The 18,184-nt window shown below is 46.2% G+C and overlaps 1 protein-coding gene across 1 annotated transcript in view; it reads right to left on the reverse strand.

Annotated features, from left to right (window-relative positions):
* LOC149432418 (host cell factor 2-like) overlaps positions 1–16,836 on the reverse strand; it is a 29,259-nt gene extending 12,423 nt beyond the window's left edge. Inside the window, exons 1-3 of the mRNA XM_089665224.1 lie at positions 16,596–16,836; positions 15,258–15,337; positions 2,321–2,399 (exon numbers count right to left, since the gene is read on the reverse strand). Coding sequence (XP_089521350.1) covers positions 2,321–2,399; positions 15,258–15,337; positions 16,596–16,779 — 343 coding nt within the window. The 5' untranslated portion in view covers positions 16,780–16,836. The remainder of the gene's footprint in view (positions 1–2,320; positions 2,400–15,257; positions 15,338–16,595) is intronic.
* Between the last annotated feature and the right edge of the window lie 1,348 nt (positions 16,837–18,184).

The raw sequence follows: 18,184 nt of genomic DNA on the forward strand, positions 1-18,184 counted from the left end.
CTTAACTTAATATTTGGTTGCACACCCTTTGGAAAACATAACTGAAATCAGTCGCTTCCTATAACCATCAATAAGCTTCTGACACCTCTCACCCGGAATTTTGGACCACTCTTCCTTTGCAAACAGCTCCAGGTCTCTCTTATTGGAAGGACACCTTTTCCCAACAGCAATTTTAAGATCTCTCCACAGGTGTTCAATGGGATTTAGATCTGGGCTCATTGCTGGCCACTTCAGAACTCTCCAGCGCTTCTTTGCCATCCATTTCTGAGTGCTTTTTGACGTATGTTTGGGGTCATTGTCCTGCTGGAAGACCCAGGATCTTGGACGCAAACCCAGCTTTCTGACACTGGGCCCTACAGTGCGACCCAAAATCCTTTGGTAATCCTCAGATTTCATGATGCCTTGCACACAGTCAAGGCACCCAGTGCCAGAGGCAGCAAAACAACCCCAAAACATCATTGAACCTCCACCATATTTTACCGTAGGTACTGTGTTTTGTTCTTTGTAGGCCTCATTCCGTTTTCGGTAAACAGTAGAATGATGTGCTTTACCGAAAAGCTCTATCTTGGTCTCATCTGTCCACAAGACGTTTTCCCAGAAGGCTTTTGGCTTACTCAAGTACATTTTGGCAAACTGTAGTCTTGCTTTTTTATGTCTCTGTGTCAGCAGTGGGGTCCTCCTGGGTCTCCTGCCATAGCGTTTCATTTCATTTAAATGTCGACGGATAGTTCGCGCTGACACTGATGCTCCCTGAGCCTGCAGGACAGCTTGAATGTCTTTGGAACATGTTTGGGGCTGCTTATCCACCATCCGGACTATTCTGCGTTGCAATCTTTCATCAATTTTCCTCATCCGTCCACGACCAGGGAGATTAGCTACAGTGCCATGGGTTGCAAACTTCTTGATAATGTTGCGCACTGTGGACAAAGGCAAATCTAGTTCTCTGGAGATGGACTTGTAACCTTGAGATTGTTGATATTTTGCCACAATTTTGGTTCTCAGGTCCTCAGACAGTTCTCGTCTCCTCTTTCTGTTGTCCATGCTTAGTGTGGCACAGACAGACACACAATGCAAAGGTTAAGTGAACGTCTCTCCTTTTTATCTGCTTTCAGGTGTGATTTCTATATTGCCCACACCTGTTACTTGCCCCAGGTGAGTTTACAGGAGCATCACATGCTTGTAACATTCTTATTTATCCGCAGTTGTGAAAGGGTGCCAATACTTTTGTCCAGCCCATTTTTGGAGGTTTGTGTGACATTATGTCGAATTTGCTTTCTTTCCTCCCTTTTTTTGTTTTGTCCCAATACACACAAAGGGAATAAACATGTGTATAGCAAAACATGTGTTAATGCAATACGTTTCGTGAGAAATACATGATTTCCTGGAGAAATATCAAGGGTGCCAACAATTTCGGCCATGACTGTATATATATACATACATACATACATATATACACATACATACATACATACACACACATATATATACACACACACACACACACACACATATATAAATACTGTATATAACATATACACACATATACTATTCTTTATATATATTTATAGAACTACAATGTATATACTATACGTTCCCCACTTTATATACCGGCAGTACATACTGTATACTATGTATCCTTTCCAGCATTTGTACATTCTATTGTGGATATCACCCCCCTCCATACAGGACACGTTCTCTTCTCTGTATTCCAGCATTGGCTCCGCACATACACAACAAGTGATGTTCTCTTGTCCCAGGAGCATCCCATAATGATGACATGACACTGAAACCTGTACTAGAGAGGTGACCCCCCTCCAGTGGCGTTCCTAGACAGGTGCAGGGGGTGCGCACCGCACCACACCAGGTAACACCTACCGCACGGGGTGACACCGGACCCGCTCCACAAAAAAGTAAGTTGTAAAGCAAGCCAACGATCCCCGCAGGATGGATCGGATCTGCGGACTGAGCATAATGGATCAGAGTCTGATCCATTACGCTTCCCAATCCACAGATCCCACCCATCCTGCGGGGATCGTCGGCATGCAACCTATACGGGGTGACACCGGACCCGCTCCACGAAAAGGTAAGTTGTAAGGCACACCGGCGATCCCCGCAGGATGGATCGGATCTGCAGATTGGGGAGCATAATGGATCGCACTCCGATCCATTATGCTCAATCCGCAGATCCGATCCATCCTGCGGGGATCGTCAGAGGGGGGTTTTCGTACCGGGTGACACCAACTCTAGGGATTTCCCCTGACCCCCTCCCCCCCCCCCCCCATGTCAGAGGAGGATAATACCCAGATCTGCTGGGACTCACCCACAGTGTACATCCAGAGGGGGGTGTTCTCTCTGTTTGCTGCAAAATCCATCATTCCACCGAACACATACAGGACATCCTACAGGAGAAAAAGAAATCTTGTTTCATCCAACACAGGACTACTATTAACAAATACATACAATGAAACATATTCGTGTGAACTAAAGGCAAAACTTTTTTTCACTTTGGATAGAGTCAGGCTGCGTTCACACTAGCGTTGTCAGCAGGCGTCAGGGAAGAGTTTTTAACACTTCTCAAATGCCTATGAAAATCCTACACATGGCAGCACACAGCGCTGTTCACATTGAAGCATTAGTGTCGCGGAAAAACTGACGCCTCGTGTCCAGTCAGGAGGAGTTGAAGCCTCCCATTCAAGTCTATGGTGCTGCTCCTCAAACGTCTGGCAGGCGTTTGCGGAGCATTAAGATCATTTGACTTCATTATAGGTGTTTGTGTTACAGTTTTAACGCTTGGCAAACGCCTATCAAACGCTTCAAAACCGCGAATGGGGCATTTGGGAAGCATTAAAAATGCTGTCTAATGCCTATCAAACGCTATGGGGGCGTTCGGCAAGAGTTAGAAATAAGTCAAGTGTGAATGAGCCCCGACACCGGGTTCAAGTGAATGCAAAAAATGGCCTAGTCAGGAAGGGGGGGTAAAACCTCCGAAGGGCAAGGGGTTAACTGATGTAAAATGATCATCTGCTAGTCACGGGGGTCCGTCGTTCATCCATAAACGGACAGATGAAAACCGGACATATGGAACGCCCAGGTGAAAGGATCCTATTTTTCTTCCATAAAAAAAAAAGGGACCGGGCAAAAAATGGATGTAAATGAAGGTAAAAAGTCTTTTGGAAAAAAAAAAAAAATGCAATTGAACTGATATATACACATATATATATAACCCCGGAAACCACAAAGCAACTCATTCACTCCCTTGTTATCTCTCGCCTCGACTACTGTAACTCCCTCCTCGCTGGCCTACCTCACCGCAGACTATCCCCGCTTCAGTCCATCCTGAACTCAGAGCCAGACTCATCCACCTCACCAACCGCTCCTCTTCCGCCACCTCCCCCTGTCATTCCCTCCACTGGCTCCACCCCCCTCTGTCATTCCCTCCACTGGGCTCCACCCCCTCTGTCATTCCCTCCACTGGGCTCCGCCCCCCTCTGTCATTCCCTCCACTGGGCTCCACCCCCCTCTGTCATTCCCTCCACTGGGCTCCACCCTCCTCTGTCATTCCCTCCACTGGGCTCCACCCTCCTCTGTCATTCCCTCCACTGGGCTCCACCCTCCTCTGTCATTCCCTCCACTGGGTTCCACCCCCCTCTGTCATTCCCTCCACTGGCTCCACCCCCTCTGTCGTTCCCGCCACTGGGCTTCACCCCCCTCTGTCATTCCCTCCACTGGGCTCCACCCCCTCTGTCATTCCCTCCACTGGGCTCCACCCTCCTCTGTCATTCCCTCCACTGGGCTCCACCCTCCTCTGTCATTCCCTCCACTGGGCTCCACCCCCCTCTGTCATTCCCTCCACTGTCCTTCACTCAGTGTCCTCCACTCCTCTCTGCCAATCCCTCCACTGGCCTCCACTCACTGTCCTCCACCCCTCTCTGCCAATCCCTCCACTGACCTCCACTCAGTGTCCTCCACCCCCCTCTGTCATTCCCTCCACTGGCTTCCGATCGCCCAACGGATCAAAATTCAAAATCCTAACACTGACGTACAAAGCCGTCCACCATACTGCCCCAAACTACATCACCGACCTAATATCCAAGTACCACCCAACATGCACACTCCGCTCCTCACTAGACCTCCTTCTCTCTAGTTCCCTAGTCTCCTCCTCCCATGCCCGTCTCCAGGACTTCTCCAGGGTGTCACCCATCCTCTGGAACCTCCTACCCCAATCCATCAGACTGTCACCTACTCTCCTCACCTTTAGGCGCACCCTGAAAACCCATCTCTTCGGGGAAGCCTACCCCACCCCCTGCTAACCTGCCAACCTCCTCCACTCTTCCTACCACTCCATCCCCCACAGCTATCTCCTCCTGTACCACCATCCCCTCCCCCCTAGATTGTAAGCTCCAAGGATCAGGGCCCTCGATCCCCTCGTGTATTGTATTGTTACTGTACTGTCGCATGTTCTGTCCCCCTTTGTAATGTACAGCGCTGAGCAAACTGTTGGCTCTATATAGATACTGTATAATAATATACACACACTATATATACAGTCAGGTTAATAAATATTGGGACATGGACACAATTCTAACATTTTTGGCTCTATACACCACCACAATGGATTTGAAATGAAATGAACAAGATGTGCTTTAACTGCAGACTGTCAGCTTTAATTTGAGGGTATTTACATCCAAATCAGGTGAACGGTGTAGGAATGACAACAGTTTGCATATGTGCCTCCCACTTGTTAAGGGACCAAAAGTAATGGGACAGAATAATAATCATAAATCAAACTTTCACTATTTAATATTTGGTTGCAAATCCTTTGCAGTCAATGACAGCCTGAAGTGTGGAACGCATAGACATCACCATGTATATCCAGATAAAATGTTGCCGCCCTAAATGATAATACACGATTATTACACACAATATATGCGATTTCAAACTGATGCGAATACGTGATGTCACTCTGAAGGTGATCATTGAATATTTATAATAGTTCAATGTGATGATGTGGATCATATAAAGATCACAATTCCAGGTGAGTGGACGTCCTGATCCGGGAGTGATAATTGGTGCAAACCACACAAATGGGTAAAAAACGCACTCACCAGATGTGCGTTTAAGATACGCAATATATAATCCTGCGTCACCAGGCAACAGATCGGTCATCAGATCTCGGATCGGGTTACCTCACGGATCACCATCCCGGTTCCACAGAGACAAGGTCACCAGAAACCGCTACCAGGTATCACCACCAGGGTCATGATTCCTCCAGATGGGCACTGCGAATGATAGCACTCACACAGAGTGCCCAATGAGAGACCACATAGCGTGATACTGCTTAAGGTACCTTTATTCAGGGATGGTGGGTGTATAGTACATAAAAAGAATTCCAAAAAGTCACTGACCATAGATTCCAAGGTGTCCACCTGCGGTGGTTAGATGTCCTGTTGCTGCAGCCCCCCCGGACGCGTTTCGTGCGATGCACGTAGTCATAGGGATAAGGGCTTGCAACCTGGACATCTGTATTGGTGCTATTGATATTTATGAATGATAATCGCGCTTAATGCGCCCGCCATTTTGTCGGCTATCGGCGCATGCGCAGATCGTCGGCGCCATCTTACCGGACCACGGCGCATGCGCGGGTCATCGGCGCCATTTTGTCGTGGATCACAGTTGCGATCTATAATCCACAAAAAGTCTCCCATAGTGCGGCGCCATTTTATTGGCAGTGTTAGGGGATGGTAAGGCACAACTTTATTAGTCCTCATAGGTTGTGCAGCCCAATCGTCCTATGCCGCACTAGGAGCCAGATATCAAAAAGAAACCGAGTCTCCAATGTAAACCAGGATAGAAACCTCATCTGGTACATATTAAAAATGTTAGAAATCATGAGAGTTGGTTATAATTCATTTGGATTTATATACTAGTACCGTATTTTTCGCCGTATAAGACGCACCTAGGTGTTAGAGGCAGAAAACAGGAAAAAAAAATTCTGAACTAATGGACTGCAGACACAGTACAGGAGATGACCAGAGACTGCGGACACAGTACAGGAGATGACCAGAGACTGCGGACAGCACAGGGATGACCAGAGACTGCGGACACAGTACAGGAGATGACCAGAGACTGCGGACACGGTACAGGAGATGACCAGAGACTGCGGACACGGTACAGGAGATGACCAGAGACTGCGGACACAGTGCAGGAGATGACCAGAGACTGCGGACACAGTGCAGGAGATGACCAGAGACTGCGGACACAGTACAGGAGATGGTCAGAGACTGCGGACACAGTACAGGAGATGACCAGAGACTGCAGACACAGTACAGGAGATGACCAGAGACTGCAGACACAGTACAGGAGATGACCAGAGACTGCAGACATAGTACAGGAGATGACCAGAGACTGCGGACATAGTACAGGAGATGACCAGAGACTGCGGACATAGTACAGGAGATGACCAGAGACTGCGGACATAGTACAGGAGATGACCAGAGACTGCGGACATAGTACAGGAGATGACCAGAGACTGCGGACATAGTACAGGAGATGACCAGAGACTGCGGACACAGTACAGGAGATGACCAGAGACTGCAGACATAGTACAGGAGATGACCAGAGACTGCGGACATAGTACAGGAGATGACCAGAGACTGCGGACACAGTACAGGAGATGACCAGAGACTGCGGACACGGTACAGGAGATGACCGGAGACTGCGGACAGCACAGGGATGACCGGAAACTGCGGACAGCACAGGGATGACCAGAGACTGCGGACAGCACAGGGATGACCGGAAACTGCGGACAGCACAGGGATGACCAGAGACTGCGGACAGCACAGGGATGACCAGAGACTGCGGACAGCACAGGGATGACCAGAGACTGCAGACAGTACAGATGACTGCTGACCTTTGGGGAGGTTGGGAGAGGGTACATGAATTTGACAGGTACCCGCTCTTACTTCCGCAGAGTTGTTCTTTGATCTTACCTGTTCCTCTATCCAGCGGCGCGCTGTCTTCCCGGCTTCTGTAATGGCGCTCGGCATGACAGCCGGGTGCCCAGTGCGCATGAGCGAGAAGCACTTGCGCTTTGTGATTGGTCCGGCGGCTTCTGGGATCTGTCATGTGTCCCAGGTACCGCCTTACCATTCACAAAGCGCACCGCTTCTTGCGCATGCGCACTTGGCACTCGATTGTCATGCCCACACTACAGAAGCCGGGAAGACAGCGCGCCGCTGGATAGAGGAACAGGTAAGGTCCCGCTGCAGAGCTGAGCGGCCGGCCCGGTATTCTGACACGGCCGCGGTGGAAATACCGGACCGGCCGCTCCATATTCGCCTTATAAGACGCACTGACATTTCCCCCCCCCAGTTTTGGGGAAGAAAAAGTGCGTCTTATACGGCAAAAAATACGGTATGTGGAACTTATCCTGTTATATATAAATATAAACCATTCATATTTGGCATTATGTATAATATGAATATATAGCTTACTGCTTCCCATTGAAAATGTAAAAATAAATAGCAAATGTATGGTCAGATAAAGAATATAAAATATACATAAAATTTGAAGTTACAAAAGATATATAGAAATGAATATGGAATATATAGTCAGGACCTAAAACATCAGCTAGAAACATAAACTAGAAGCATAAAATGCAAAGTCATGAAAACAAATAATAAAATGATAAAATGCAGAATGATAAAAAAACGAACAACAACGAGCAGTGTCACAGCTCGAATCGAGGTGGATCTTCGAATTAGGCTCTTTATACCCCAGAGGATTGAATACAGATTTCGATCTAAATTGTTTTTTGGACAACAGTTAGTATAAGGAGGACATATACCAATGTTTGTTCTACCCGGCTTCATATATGTTCTTTTAGCACATTCTTTTATCGGGTTTTATAAGAACAACCATGAGTTATTATGAATATAATCACATATATGACATCACCGTATCTATTAAGCGACCTTTGGCGCTAATATATATTCCTCGTCATCGCTTTTATCGTTGTTGATCGTTTTTATCATTCTGCATTTTATCATTTTATTATTTGTTTTCATGACTTTGCATTTTATGCTTCTAGTTTATGTTTCTAGCTGATGTTTTAGGTCCTGACTATATATTCCTGACTACCGTATTTTTCGCCGTATAAGACGCACTTTTTCTTCCCCAAAACTGGGGGGGAAATGTCAGTGCGTCTTATGGAGCGAATATGGAGCGGCCGGTCCAGTATTTCCACCGCGGCCGTGTCAGAATACCGGGCCGGCCGCTCAGCTCTGCAGCGGGACCTTACCTGTTCCTCTATCCAGCGGCGCGCTGTCTTCCCGGCTTCTGTAGTGTGGGCATGACATCCGGGTGCCAAGTGCGCATGCGCAAGAAGCGGTGCTTTTTGTGAATGGTAAGGCGGTACCTGGGACACGTGACAGATCCCAGAAGCCGCCGGACCAATCACAAAGCGCAAGTGCTTCTCGCTCATGCGCACTGGGCACCCGGATGTCATGCCGAGCGCCATTACAGAAGCCGGGAAGACAGCGCACCACTGGATAGAGGAACAGGTAAGATGAAAGAACAACTCTGTGGAAGTAAGAGCGGGTACCTGTCAAATTCAGGTACCCCCCCCCCTCCCCAAAGGTCAGCAGTCATCTGTACTGTCCGCAGTCTCTGGTCATCCCTGTGCTGTCCGCAGTCTCTGGTCATCTCCTGTACTGTGTCCGCAGTCTCCGGTCATCTCCTGTACTATGTCCGCAGTCTCTGATCATCTCCTGTACTGTGTCCGCAGTCTCTGGTCATCTCCTGTACTGTGTCCGCAGTCTCTGGTCATCCCTGTGCTGTCCGCAGTCTCTGGTCATCTCCTGTACTGTGTCCGCAGTCTCTGGTCATCCCTGTGCTGTCCGCAGTCTCTGGTCATCTCCTGTACTGTGTCCGCAGTCTCTGGTCATCTCCTGTACTGTGTCCGCAGTCTCTGGTCATCTCCTGTACTGTGTCCGCAGTCTCTGGTCATCTCCTGTACTGTGTCCGCAGTCTCTGGTCATCTCCTGTACTATGTCTGCAGTCTCTGGTCATCTCCTGTACCGTGTCCGCAGTCTCTGGTCATCTCCTGTACCGTGTCCGCAGTCTCTGGTCATCTCCTGTACCGTGTCCGCAGTCTCTGGTCATCTCCTGTACCGTGTCTGCAGTCTCTGGTCATCTCCTGTACCGTGTCCGCAGTCTCTGGTCATCTCCTGTACCGTGTCTGCAGTCTCTGGTCATCTCCTGTACCGTGTCTGCAGTCTCTGGTCATCTCCTGTACTATGTCTGCAGTCTCTGGTCATCTCCTGTACTATGTCCGCAGTCTCTGGTCATCCCTGTGCTGTCCGCAGTCTCTGGTCATCTCCTGTACTGTGTCTGCAGTCTCTGGTCATCTCCTGTACTGTGTCTGCAGTCTCTGGTCATCTCCTGTACTGTGTCCGCAGTCTCTGGTCATCCCCTGTACCGTGTCTGCAGTCCATTAGTTCAGAATTTTTTTTTCCTGTTTTCTGCCTCTAAAACCTAGGTGCGTCTAATACGGCGAAAAATATATATTCCATATTCATTTATATATATCTTTTGTAACTTCAAATTTTATGTATATTTTATATTCTTTATCTGACCATACATTTGCTATTTATATTTACATTTTCAATGGGAAGCAGTAAGCTATATATTCATATTATACATAATGCCAAATATGATCCTGGTTTATATTTATATATAACAGGATAAGTTCCACATACTAGTATATAAATCCAAATGAATTATAACCAACTCTCATGATTTCTAACATTTTTAATAAGTACCAGATGAGGTTTCTATCCTGGTTTACATTGGAGACTCGGTTTCTTTTTGATATCTGGCTCCTAGTGCGGCATAGGACGATTGGGCTGCACAACCTATGAGGACTAATAAAGTTGTGCCTTACCATCCCCTAACACTGCCAATAAAATGGCGCCGCACTATGGGAGACTTTTTGTGGATTATAGATCGCAACTGTGATCCACGACAAAATGGCGCCGATGACCCGCGCATGCGCCGTGGTCCGGTAAGATGGCGCCGACGATCTGCGCATGCGCCGATAGCCGACAAAATGGCGGGCGCATTAAGCGCGATTGTCATTCATAAATATCAATAGCACCAATACAGATGTCCAGGTTGCAAGCCCTTATCCCTATGACTACGTGCATCGCACGAAACGCGTCGGGGGGGCTGCAGCAACAGGACATCTAACCACCGCAGGTGGACACCTTGGAATCTATGGTCAGTAACTTTTTGGAATTCTTTTTATGTACTATACACCCACCATCCCTGAATAAAGATACCTTAAGCAGTATCACCCTATGTGGTCTCTCATTGGGCACTCTGTATGAGTGCTATCATTCGCAGTACCCATCTGGAGGAATCATGACCCTGGTGGTGATACCTGGTAGCGGTTTCTGGTGACCTTGTTTCTGTGGAACCTGGATGGTGATCCGTGGGGTAACCCGATCCGAGATCTGATGACCGATCTATGGCCTGGTGACGCAGGATTATATATTGCGTATCTTAAACGCACATCTGGTGAGTGCGTTTTTTACCCATTTGTGTGGTTTACACCAATTATCACTCCCGGATCAGGACGTCCACTCACCTGGAATTGTGATCTCTATATGATCCACATCATCACATTGAACTACTTTAAATACTCAAAGATCACCTTCAGAGTGACATCACGTATTCGCATCAGTTTGAGATCGCATATATTGTGTGTAATAATCGTGTATTATCATTTAGCGCTGCACCATTTTATCTGGATATACATGTATTATTGGAGGTTTTTCTTGGTTACCTTTTTCGGTGTATCAGCAGCTTATTAACATTGTTGTGTATATATATATATATATACTTTCTTTTTTTTAAGGTAGCGCTCACTAAATACCCTTTACTGCATAGACATCAGCAGACGCTGGGTTTCATCCCTGGGGATGCTCTGCCAGGCCTCTACTGCAACTGTCTTCAGTTCCTGCTTGTTCTTGGGGCATTTTCCCTTCAGTTTTGTCTTCAGCAAGTGAAATGCTCAATCGGATTCAGGTCAGGTGATGGACTTGGCCATTGCAGAACATTCCACTTCTTTGGTTGCTTTTGCAGTCTGCTTTGGGTCATTGTCCATCTGCACTGTGAAGCGTCCAATGAGTTGTGAAGCATTTGGCTGAATATGAGCCGATAATATTCCCGAAACACTTCACAATTCATCCGGCTGCTTCTGTCAGCAGTCACATCATCAATAAATACAAGAGAAGCAGTTCCATTGGCAGCCATACATGCCCACGCCATGACACTACCACCACCATGATCACTGATGAGGTGGTATGCTTAGGATCATGAGCAGTTCCTTCTCCATACTCTTCTCTTCCCATCACTCTGGTACAAGTTGATGTCGGTCTCATCTGTCCATAGGATGTTGTTCCAGAACTGTGAAGGCTTTTTTACATGTCGTTTGGCAAACTCTAATCTGGCCTTCCTGTGTTTGAGGCTCACCAATGGTTTCCATCTTGTGGTGAACCCTCTGTATTCACTCTGGTGAAGTCTTCTCTTGATTGGTGACTTTGACACACATACACCTACCTCCTGGAGAGTGTTCTTGATCTGGCCAACTGTTGTGAAGGGTGTTTTCTTCACCAGGGAAAGAATTCTTCACTCATCCACCACAGTTGTTTTCCGTGGTCTTCCGGGTCTTTTGGTGTTGCTGAGCTCACCGGTGCGTTCCTTCTTTTTAAGGATGTTCCAAGCAGTTGTTTTGGCCACGCCTAATGTTTTTGTTATCTCTCTGATGGGTTTGTTTTGTTGTTTCAGCCTAATGATGGCTTCACTGATAGTGACAGCTCTTTGGATCTCATCTTGAAAGTTGACAGCAACAGATTCCAAATGCAAATCGCACACTTGAAATGAACTCTGGACCTTTTATCTGCTCATTGTAATTGGGATAATGAGGGAATAACACACACCTGGCCATGGAACAGCTGAGAAGCCAATTGTCCCATTACTTTTGGTCCCTTAACAAGTGGGAGGCACCTATGCAAACTGTTGTCATTCCTACACCGTTCACCTGATTTGGATGTAAATACCCTCAAATTAAAGCTGACAGTCTGCAGTTAAAGCACATCTTGTTCGTTTCATTTCAAATCCATTGTGGTGTATAGAGCCAAAAATGTTAGAATTGTGTCCATGTCCCAATATTTATGGACCTGACTGTATACACACTATATATACAGTGGGGATGGAAAGTTTGGGCACCCCAGCTAAAAATTTGTATTAATGTGCATAAAGAAGCCAAGGAAAGATGGAAAAATCTCCAAAAGGCATCAAATTACAGATTAGACATTCTTATAATATGTCAACAAAAGTTAGATTTTATTTCCATCATTTACACTTTCAAAATAACAGAAAACAAAAAAATGGCGTCTGCAAAACTTTGGGCCCCCTGCAGAATTTATAGCATGCACTGCCCCCTTTGCAAAGCTGAGACCTGCCAGTGTCATGGATTGTTCTCAATCATCGTCTGGGAAGACCAGGTGATGTCAATCTCAAAGGGTTTAAATGCCCAGACTCATCTGACCTTGCCCCAACAATCAGCACCATGGGTTCTTCTAAGCAGTTGTCTAGAAAACTGAAACTGAAAATAGTTGACGCTCACAAAGCTGGAGAAGGCTATAAGAAGATAGCAAAGCGTTTTCAGATGTCAATATCCTCTGTTCGGAATGTAATTAAGAAATGGCAGTCATCAGGAACAGTGGAAGTTAAAGCAAAATCTGGAAGACCAAGAAAAATATCAGACAGAACAGCTCGCAGGATTGTGAGAAAAACAATTCAAAACCCACGTTTGACGGCACGATCCCTCCAGAAAGATCTGGCAGACACTGGAGTTGTGGTACACTATTCCACTATAAAGAGATACTTGTACAAATATGGGCTTCATGGAAGAGTCATCAGAAGAAAACCTCTTCTACGTCCTCACCACAAAAATCATCGTTTGAACTTTGCAAATGAACATATAGACAAGCCTGATGCATTTTGGAAACAAGTTCTGTGGACCGATGAGGTTAAAATTGAACTTTTTGGCCGGAATGAGCAAAAGGTACGTTTGGAGAAGAAGGGGCACAGAATTGAATGAAAAGAACCTCTGTCCAACTGTGAAGCATGGGGTTGGATCAATCATGCTTTGGGGTTGTGTGGCAGCCAGTGGCACAGGGAACATCTCACGGGTAGAAGGAAAAATGGATTCAATAAAATTTCAGCAAATTTTGGATGGTAACTTGATGCCATCTGTGAAAAAGCTGAAGTTAAAGAGAGGATGGCTTCTACAAATGGATAATGATCCTAAACACACCTCGAAATCCACGGGGGATTACATCAAGAGGCGTAAACTGAAGGTTTTGTCATGGCCTTCACAATCTCCTGACCTCAACATAATTGAAAATCTATGGATAGACCTTAAAAGAGCCGTGCGTGACAGACAGCCCAGAAATCTCAAAGAACTGGAAGACTTTTGTAAGGAAGAATGGGCAAAGATACCTCAAAACAAGAACTGAAAGACTCTTGGCTGGCTACAAAAAGCGTTTACAAGCTGTGATACTTGCCAAAGGGGGCAGTACAAGATATTAACTCTGCAGGGGGCCCAAACTTTTGCAGACGCCATTTTTTTGTTTTCTGTTATTTTGAAAGTGTAAATGATAGAAATAAAATCTAACTTTTGTTGACATATTATAAGAATGTCTAATCTGTAATTTGATGCCTTTTGGAGATTTTTCCATCTTTCCTTGGCTTCTTTATGCACATTAATACACATTTTTAGCTGGGGTGCCCAAACTTTCCATCCCCACTGTATATACACACACACAATTTTTATATATCTATATATATATATATCTATATATAGATCTCTCTCTCTATATATATATACACACAGTACACACACAGTATATATCCAGCACAAGGGAGTATTCACACTACTGGATAACCTTCTGTTAATCAGAGGACATTTGGTTTCAGGTTTCCCCACAATGGCGCGGCGTCCAACATTCAGCGCAGTGTACACAATAAACACGCTAACATTTACTTACGGATTTGTTTTTATTGCAACACCAGCATAATCCTTATTAACTAGTTGAAGACACTGGTTGTGCTACACATGCCCACTACACAGGACACGGGGTGTATGTCAGCCTTTATAAACCTTTTCAGCACAGAGGAACCCTCCAAATACCTTTCCAATCTCAGGGACCCCCCGACTCAACATGACCTGACCTACAACTCCGGATACATTTGTGTGATGGTCAGAGGGAAGATCCCCCCTTATATTGGTGGTCATTGGGAACTCCCAGGATCAGGCAGCACAGTGGCTAAGTGGTCAGCACTTCCGCCTGGCAGTACTCGGGTTGTCTGTTCGAATCTCAACCACGGCACCACCTGCCTGGAGTTTGCATGTTCTCCCTGTGCCTGTGTGGGTTTCCTCCGGGTACTCCGGTTTCCTCCCGCACTCCAAAGACATGCTGGGAGGTGAATTGGCTCCTGTCTAAATTGGCCCTAGTATGTGTATGTATGAATGTGAGTTAGGGACCTTAGATTGTACGCCCCTCGGGGGCGGGGACTGGTTGAATGTACAATATATATGTAAAGTGCTGCGTAAATTGATGACGCTATATAAGTACCTGAAATAAATAACATTGTTTATAAACACTGATCAGACGGGAGATAGATACAAAGTTACAATGTACAGTCTGATCACTGGGGGAGGGGAGACTGAGGAAATGCCACCTCCTCCTCCTCCTTTTACAAAGTTACAATGTACAGTCTGATCACTGGAGAAGAGACTGAGGAAATGCCACCTCCTCCTCCTCCTTCTACAAAGTTACAATGTACAGTCTGATCACTGGGGGAGGGGAGACTGAGGAAATGCCTCCTCCTCCTCATAAAAAGTTACAATGTACAGTCTGATCACTGGGGTAGAGGATACTGAGGAAATGCTTCCTCCTCCTCCTACAATGTTACGATGTACAGTCTGATCACTGGGGGAGGGGAGGCTGAGTAGATGCTGGAGGTGGGGACTTTCTGAGCAATGATCCTGTTGTGGTATAGTGTGACCTGTCAGGAAGGGATGTACAGACTCGCACAGGCAGTGACAGGTTCTCTTTAGTTGCTCTTGGAATGGGGAATCCCTCGCTGTCATTACAGACGGGAGATTCCAGAAGTAACCGGCTCACCTGATAGGCCACCATGGAATGTCCTTCTAGCTTCTCTGGAGCCTGCCGGCCGCTCGGGAGCTGATCCCATTGGTCCAGGGCTGCAAATAAGAGGCAGGAGTGAGAGGCACGGAGGAAGGGGGTCCATCTGCCCGGGAAGGGTGAATGGGGGTCTGTCTGCAGGGGGTCCGTCTGCCCGGGAAGGGGGTCCGTCTGCCCGGGAAGGGGGTCCGTCTGCCCGGGAAGGGGGGTCCGTATGCTGGGGAAGGGGGTCCGTCTGCTGGGAAGGAGGAATGGGGGTCTGTCTGCTGGGAAGGAGGAATGGGGGTCTGTCTGCTGGGAAGGAGGAATGGGGGTCTGTCTGCTGGGAAGGAGGAATGGGGGTCTGTCTGCTGGGAAGGAGGAATGGGGGTCTGTCTGCTGGGAAGGGGGTCTGTCTGCTGGGAAGGAGGAATGGGGGTCTGTCTGCTGGGAAGGGGGTCCGCCTGCTGGGAAGGAGGAATGGGGGTCTGTCTGCTGGGAAGGGGGTCCGTCTGCTGGGAAGGAGGAATGGGGGTCTGTCTGCTGGGAAGGGGGTCCGTCTCCTTAGAAGGAGGAATGGGGGGGTCCGTCTGCTTGGAAGGAGGAATGGGGGGGTCCGTCTGCTGGGAAGGGGGAATGGGGGTCTGTCTGCAGGAAAGGGGGTCTGTCTGCAGGAAAGGGGGAATGGGGTTCTGTCTGCAAGGAAGGGGGTCTGTCTGCTGGGAAGGGCTCTCTGTGTACCAAACATGGGATCTTTGATTTTCTATTCCTTCATTTTCTATTCTATTTTGTTCCGTTTTACTCTAATATTTTCTACTGTATCCTGTTCTATTTATTTTCTATTCAGTTCATTTTTTTCTCTATTCTTTTCTATTCTAATTCTATTCTTTGATTTTCTATTGTAATCTTTTATATTCTATTCCTTTATTTTCTGTTCTATTTTGCTCTGTTTTACTCTATTTATTTCTATTCTAATCTTTGATTTTCTATTTTATTCTAATGGATTCCATTCTTTTCCTTTCTATTCTATTTTTCTCTGTTTTACTCTCATGTTTTCTATTGTATCCTGTTCTATTATTTTCTATTCTATTCTGTTCTCTCTAATCTTTTCTATTCTTTTATTTTCTATTCTATTCAATTTCTTTATTTTCTATTCCATTTTATTCTATTCTAGTTTTCAAATTCAAATTGGTTTTCAATTGTGTTTTTGAATTCAAAATTTTGTTTTGTTATTTCAAATTCATTTCAATACGTTATTGTAATTCGGAATTTGGATTCAAAATGAAGCGCACCGCTCATGTCTACGGCAGACGGAATCCATGAAATGAAGGCTCTCACCTATGTTGTACCTCCAGAAGTCGCCGAGGACGGAGTCCTGCCGCCCGCCGTGGATGTACAGGAAGCCGTTGTGAACGGCGGCGGCGTGTTTGAAGCGGTCGCAGGGCACTCTCTCCCGCCGGGACAGCGGCTCCCATGCACAGTCAGCGCTCTCATTGATCATACTGGCCCTCTTCTCCAGCATGGTCCGGGGGGGTCAGGACCCGCAGCAGGGGGGCCGTCTATCGCACAACGGTGCCGACATTTCTGCAGAAGACAACAGAAGGGGGGGTCATGAAAAAAAAAATCCTCAGAATAGAAATCTGGATTCACAGCTCCACCGGAAAGTAAAATCAGACCATCCAGCCGCTGTACAATATTCCACAGGGGAAAAAATCACCAAACTGCATTGTGTGCGATGGCCTGCAGTCTTTATCTTTGTCCTCTTTGTTATGCCTGACCCCACCCTACATATATATATATATATATACATATTTCCAAATTCAGGAGTGCCCCCCCCACTTCCTGTTTCTGTGACACCAGAAGGAACATTAGGGGTGGGGTAGTCACTGGGACAGAAAGGCACAGAAAGCAATGAAACGCACTGTCAAAGTTCTAACCCCTCCCCCCACTATAATGTCCCCGGAGGAGAGATTTGCCATGACTTCCTGTTCTGATAGGAAGTGAGAGGAATTATTCCCATAACCATAGTCTGGATCTGGCCGGTTCACACCATAGAAACGCAGTCTGGACGCGTTCCGGATGCAATTCTCTATGCGCCTTTTTTTGACGCGCTTCAGTGCATTTTCGATGCGTTCCGTTTTTTCCCTCCTTGCTTTTTCCTTCAACTTATTAAGGGCACGTGCGTTCCGGTGCGTTTTTGGTGCTTTTTTTTATACGTTTTACCACGTTCCAGTACATTTCAGTGCAGAAAAAAATGCAGCCTGTTCTATTATTTTTTTTTTCTGGAACCGGAACACACTGGAACTGACCGCATTGGTGTGAACGATGCCATTGGAAGCCATGTAACCTACTATCAATGCGTTTTTAAAGCAGAAAAAAAAAAACAAAACCCCGCACTGCCTAGCAACAAAAGAAAAAAAAAAGCATTTATTGCATTTTGATGCGTTCTGTGTTTTAAATCTGCCTAGCAACAAGTAAAAAAAAAAGAAAAAGCATTTATTGCATTTTGATGCGTTTTAAATCTGCCTAGCAACAAGTAAAAAAAAAAGGAAAGAAAAAACACAAAACGCATCAAACGTGGCAAAATGCAATGCAGAATCAACACAAACGCAACCTGAGTGTGAACCTAGCCTTAGGTATGCGAGTTGCGTTTGAGTCGATTCTGCATTGCATTTTGCCACATTTTTTTATGCGTTTTGTGTTTTCTCTTTATTTATTTATTTTTTTACTTGTTGCTAGGCAGATTTAAAACGCAAACGCATCAAAAACGTAATAAATGCTCTTCTGCAGCATTTCTATTGAAGTCTATAGAACCAAAAGGCAACTTTTTGCGTTCAAAAAATTCCCTGATCCTTTCCAAAAATCGCTCCGGGGTGAAAACGCGGAGATGTCAACGTGTCCCGTAGGAAATCATGTTAAATAGACTG

Source organism: Staurois parvus, unplaced genomic scaffold, assembly GCF_062004578.1.
Source record: "Staurois parvus isolate SC_StPar_1 unplaced genomic scaffold, SC_StPar_1.0 ptg002148l, whole genome shotgun sequence".
Taxonomy (NCBI): Eukaryota; Metazoa; Chordata; class Amphibia; order Anura; family Ranidae; genus Staurois; species Staurois parvus.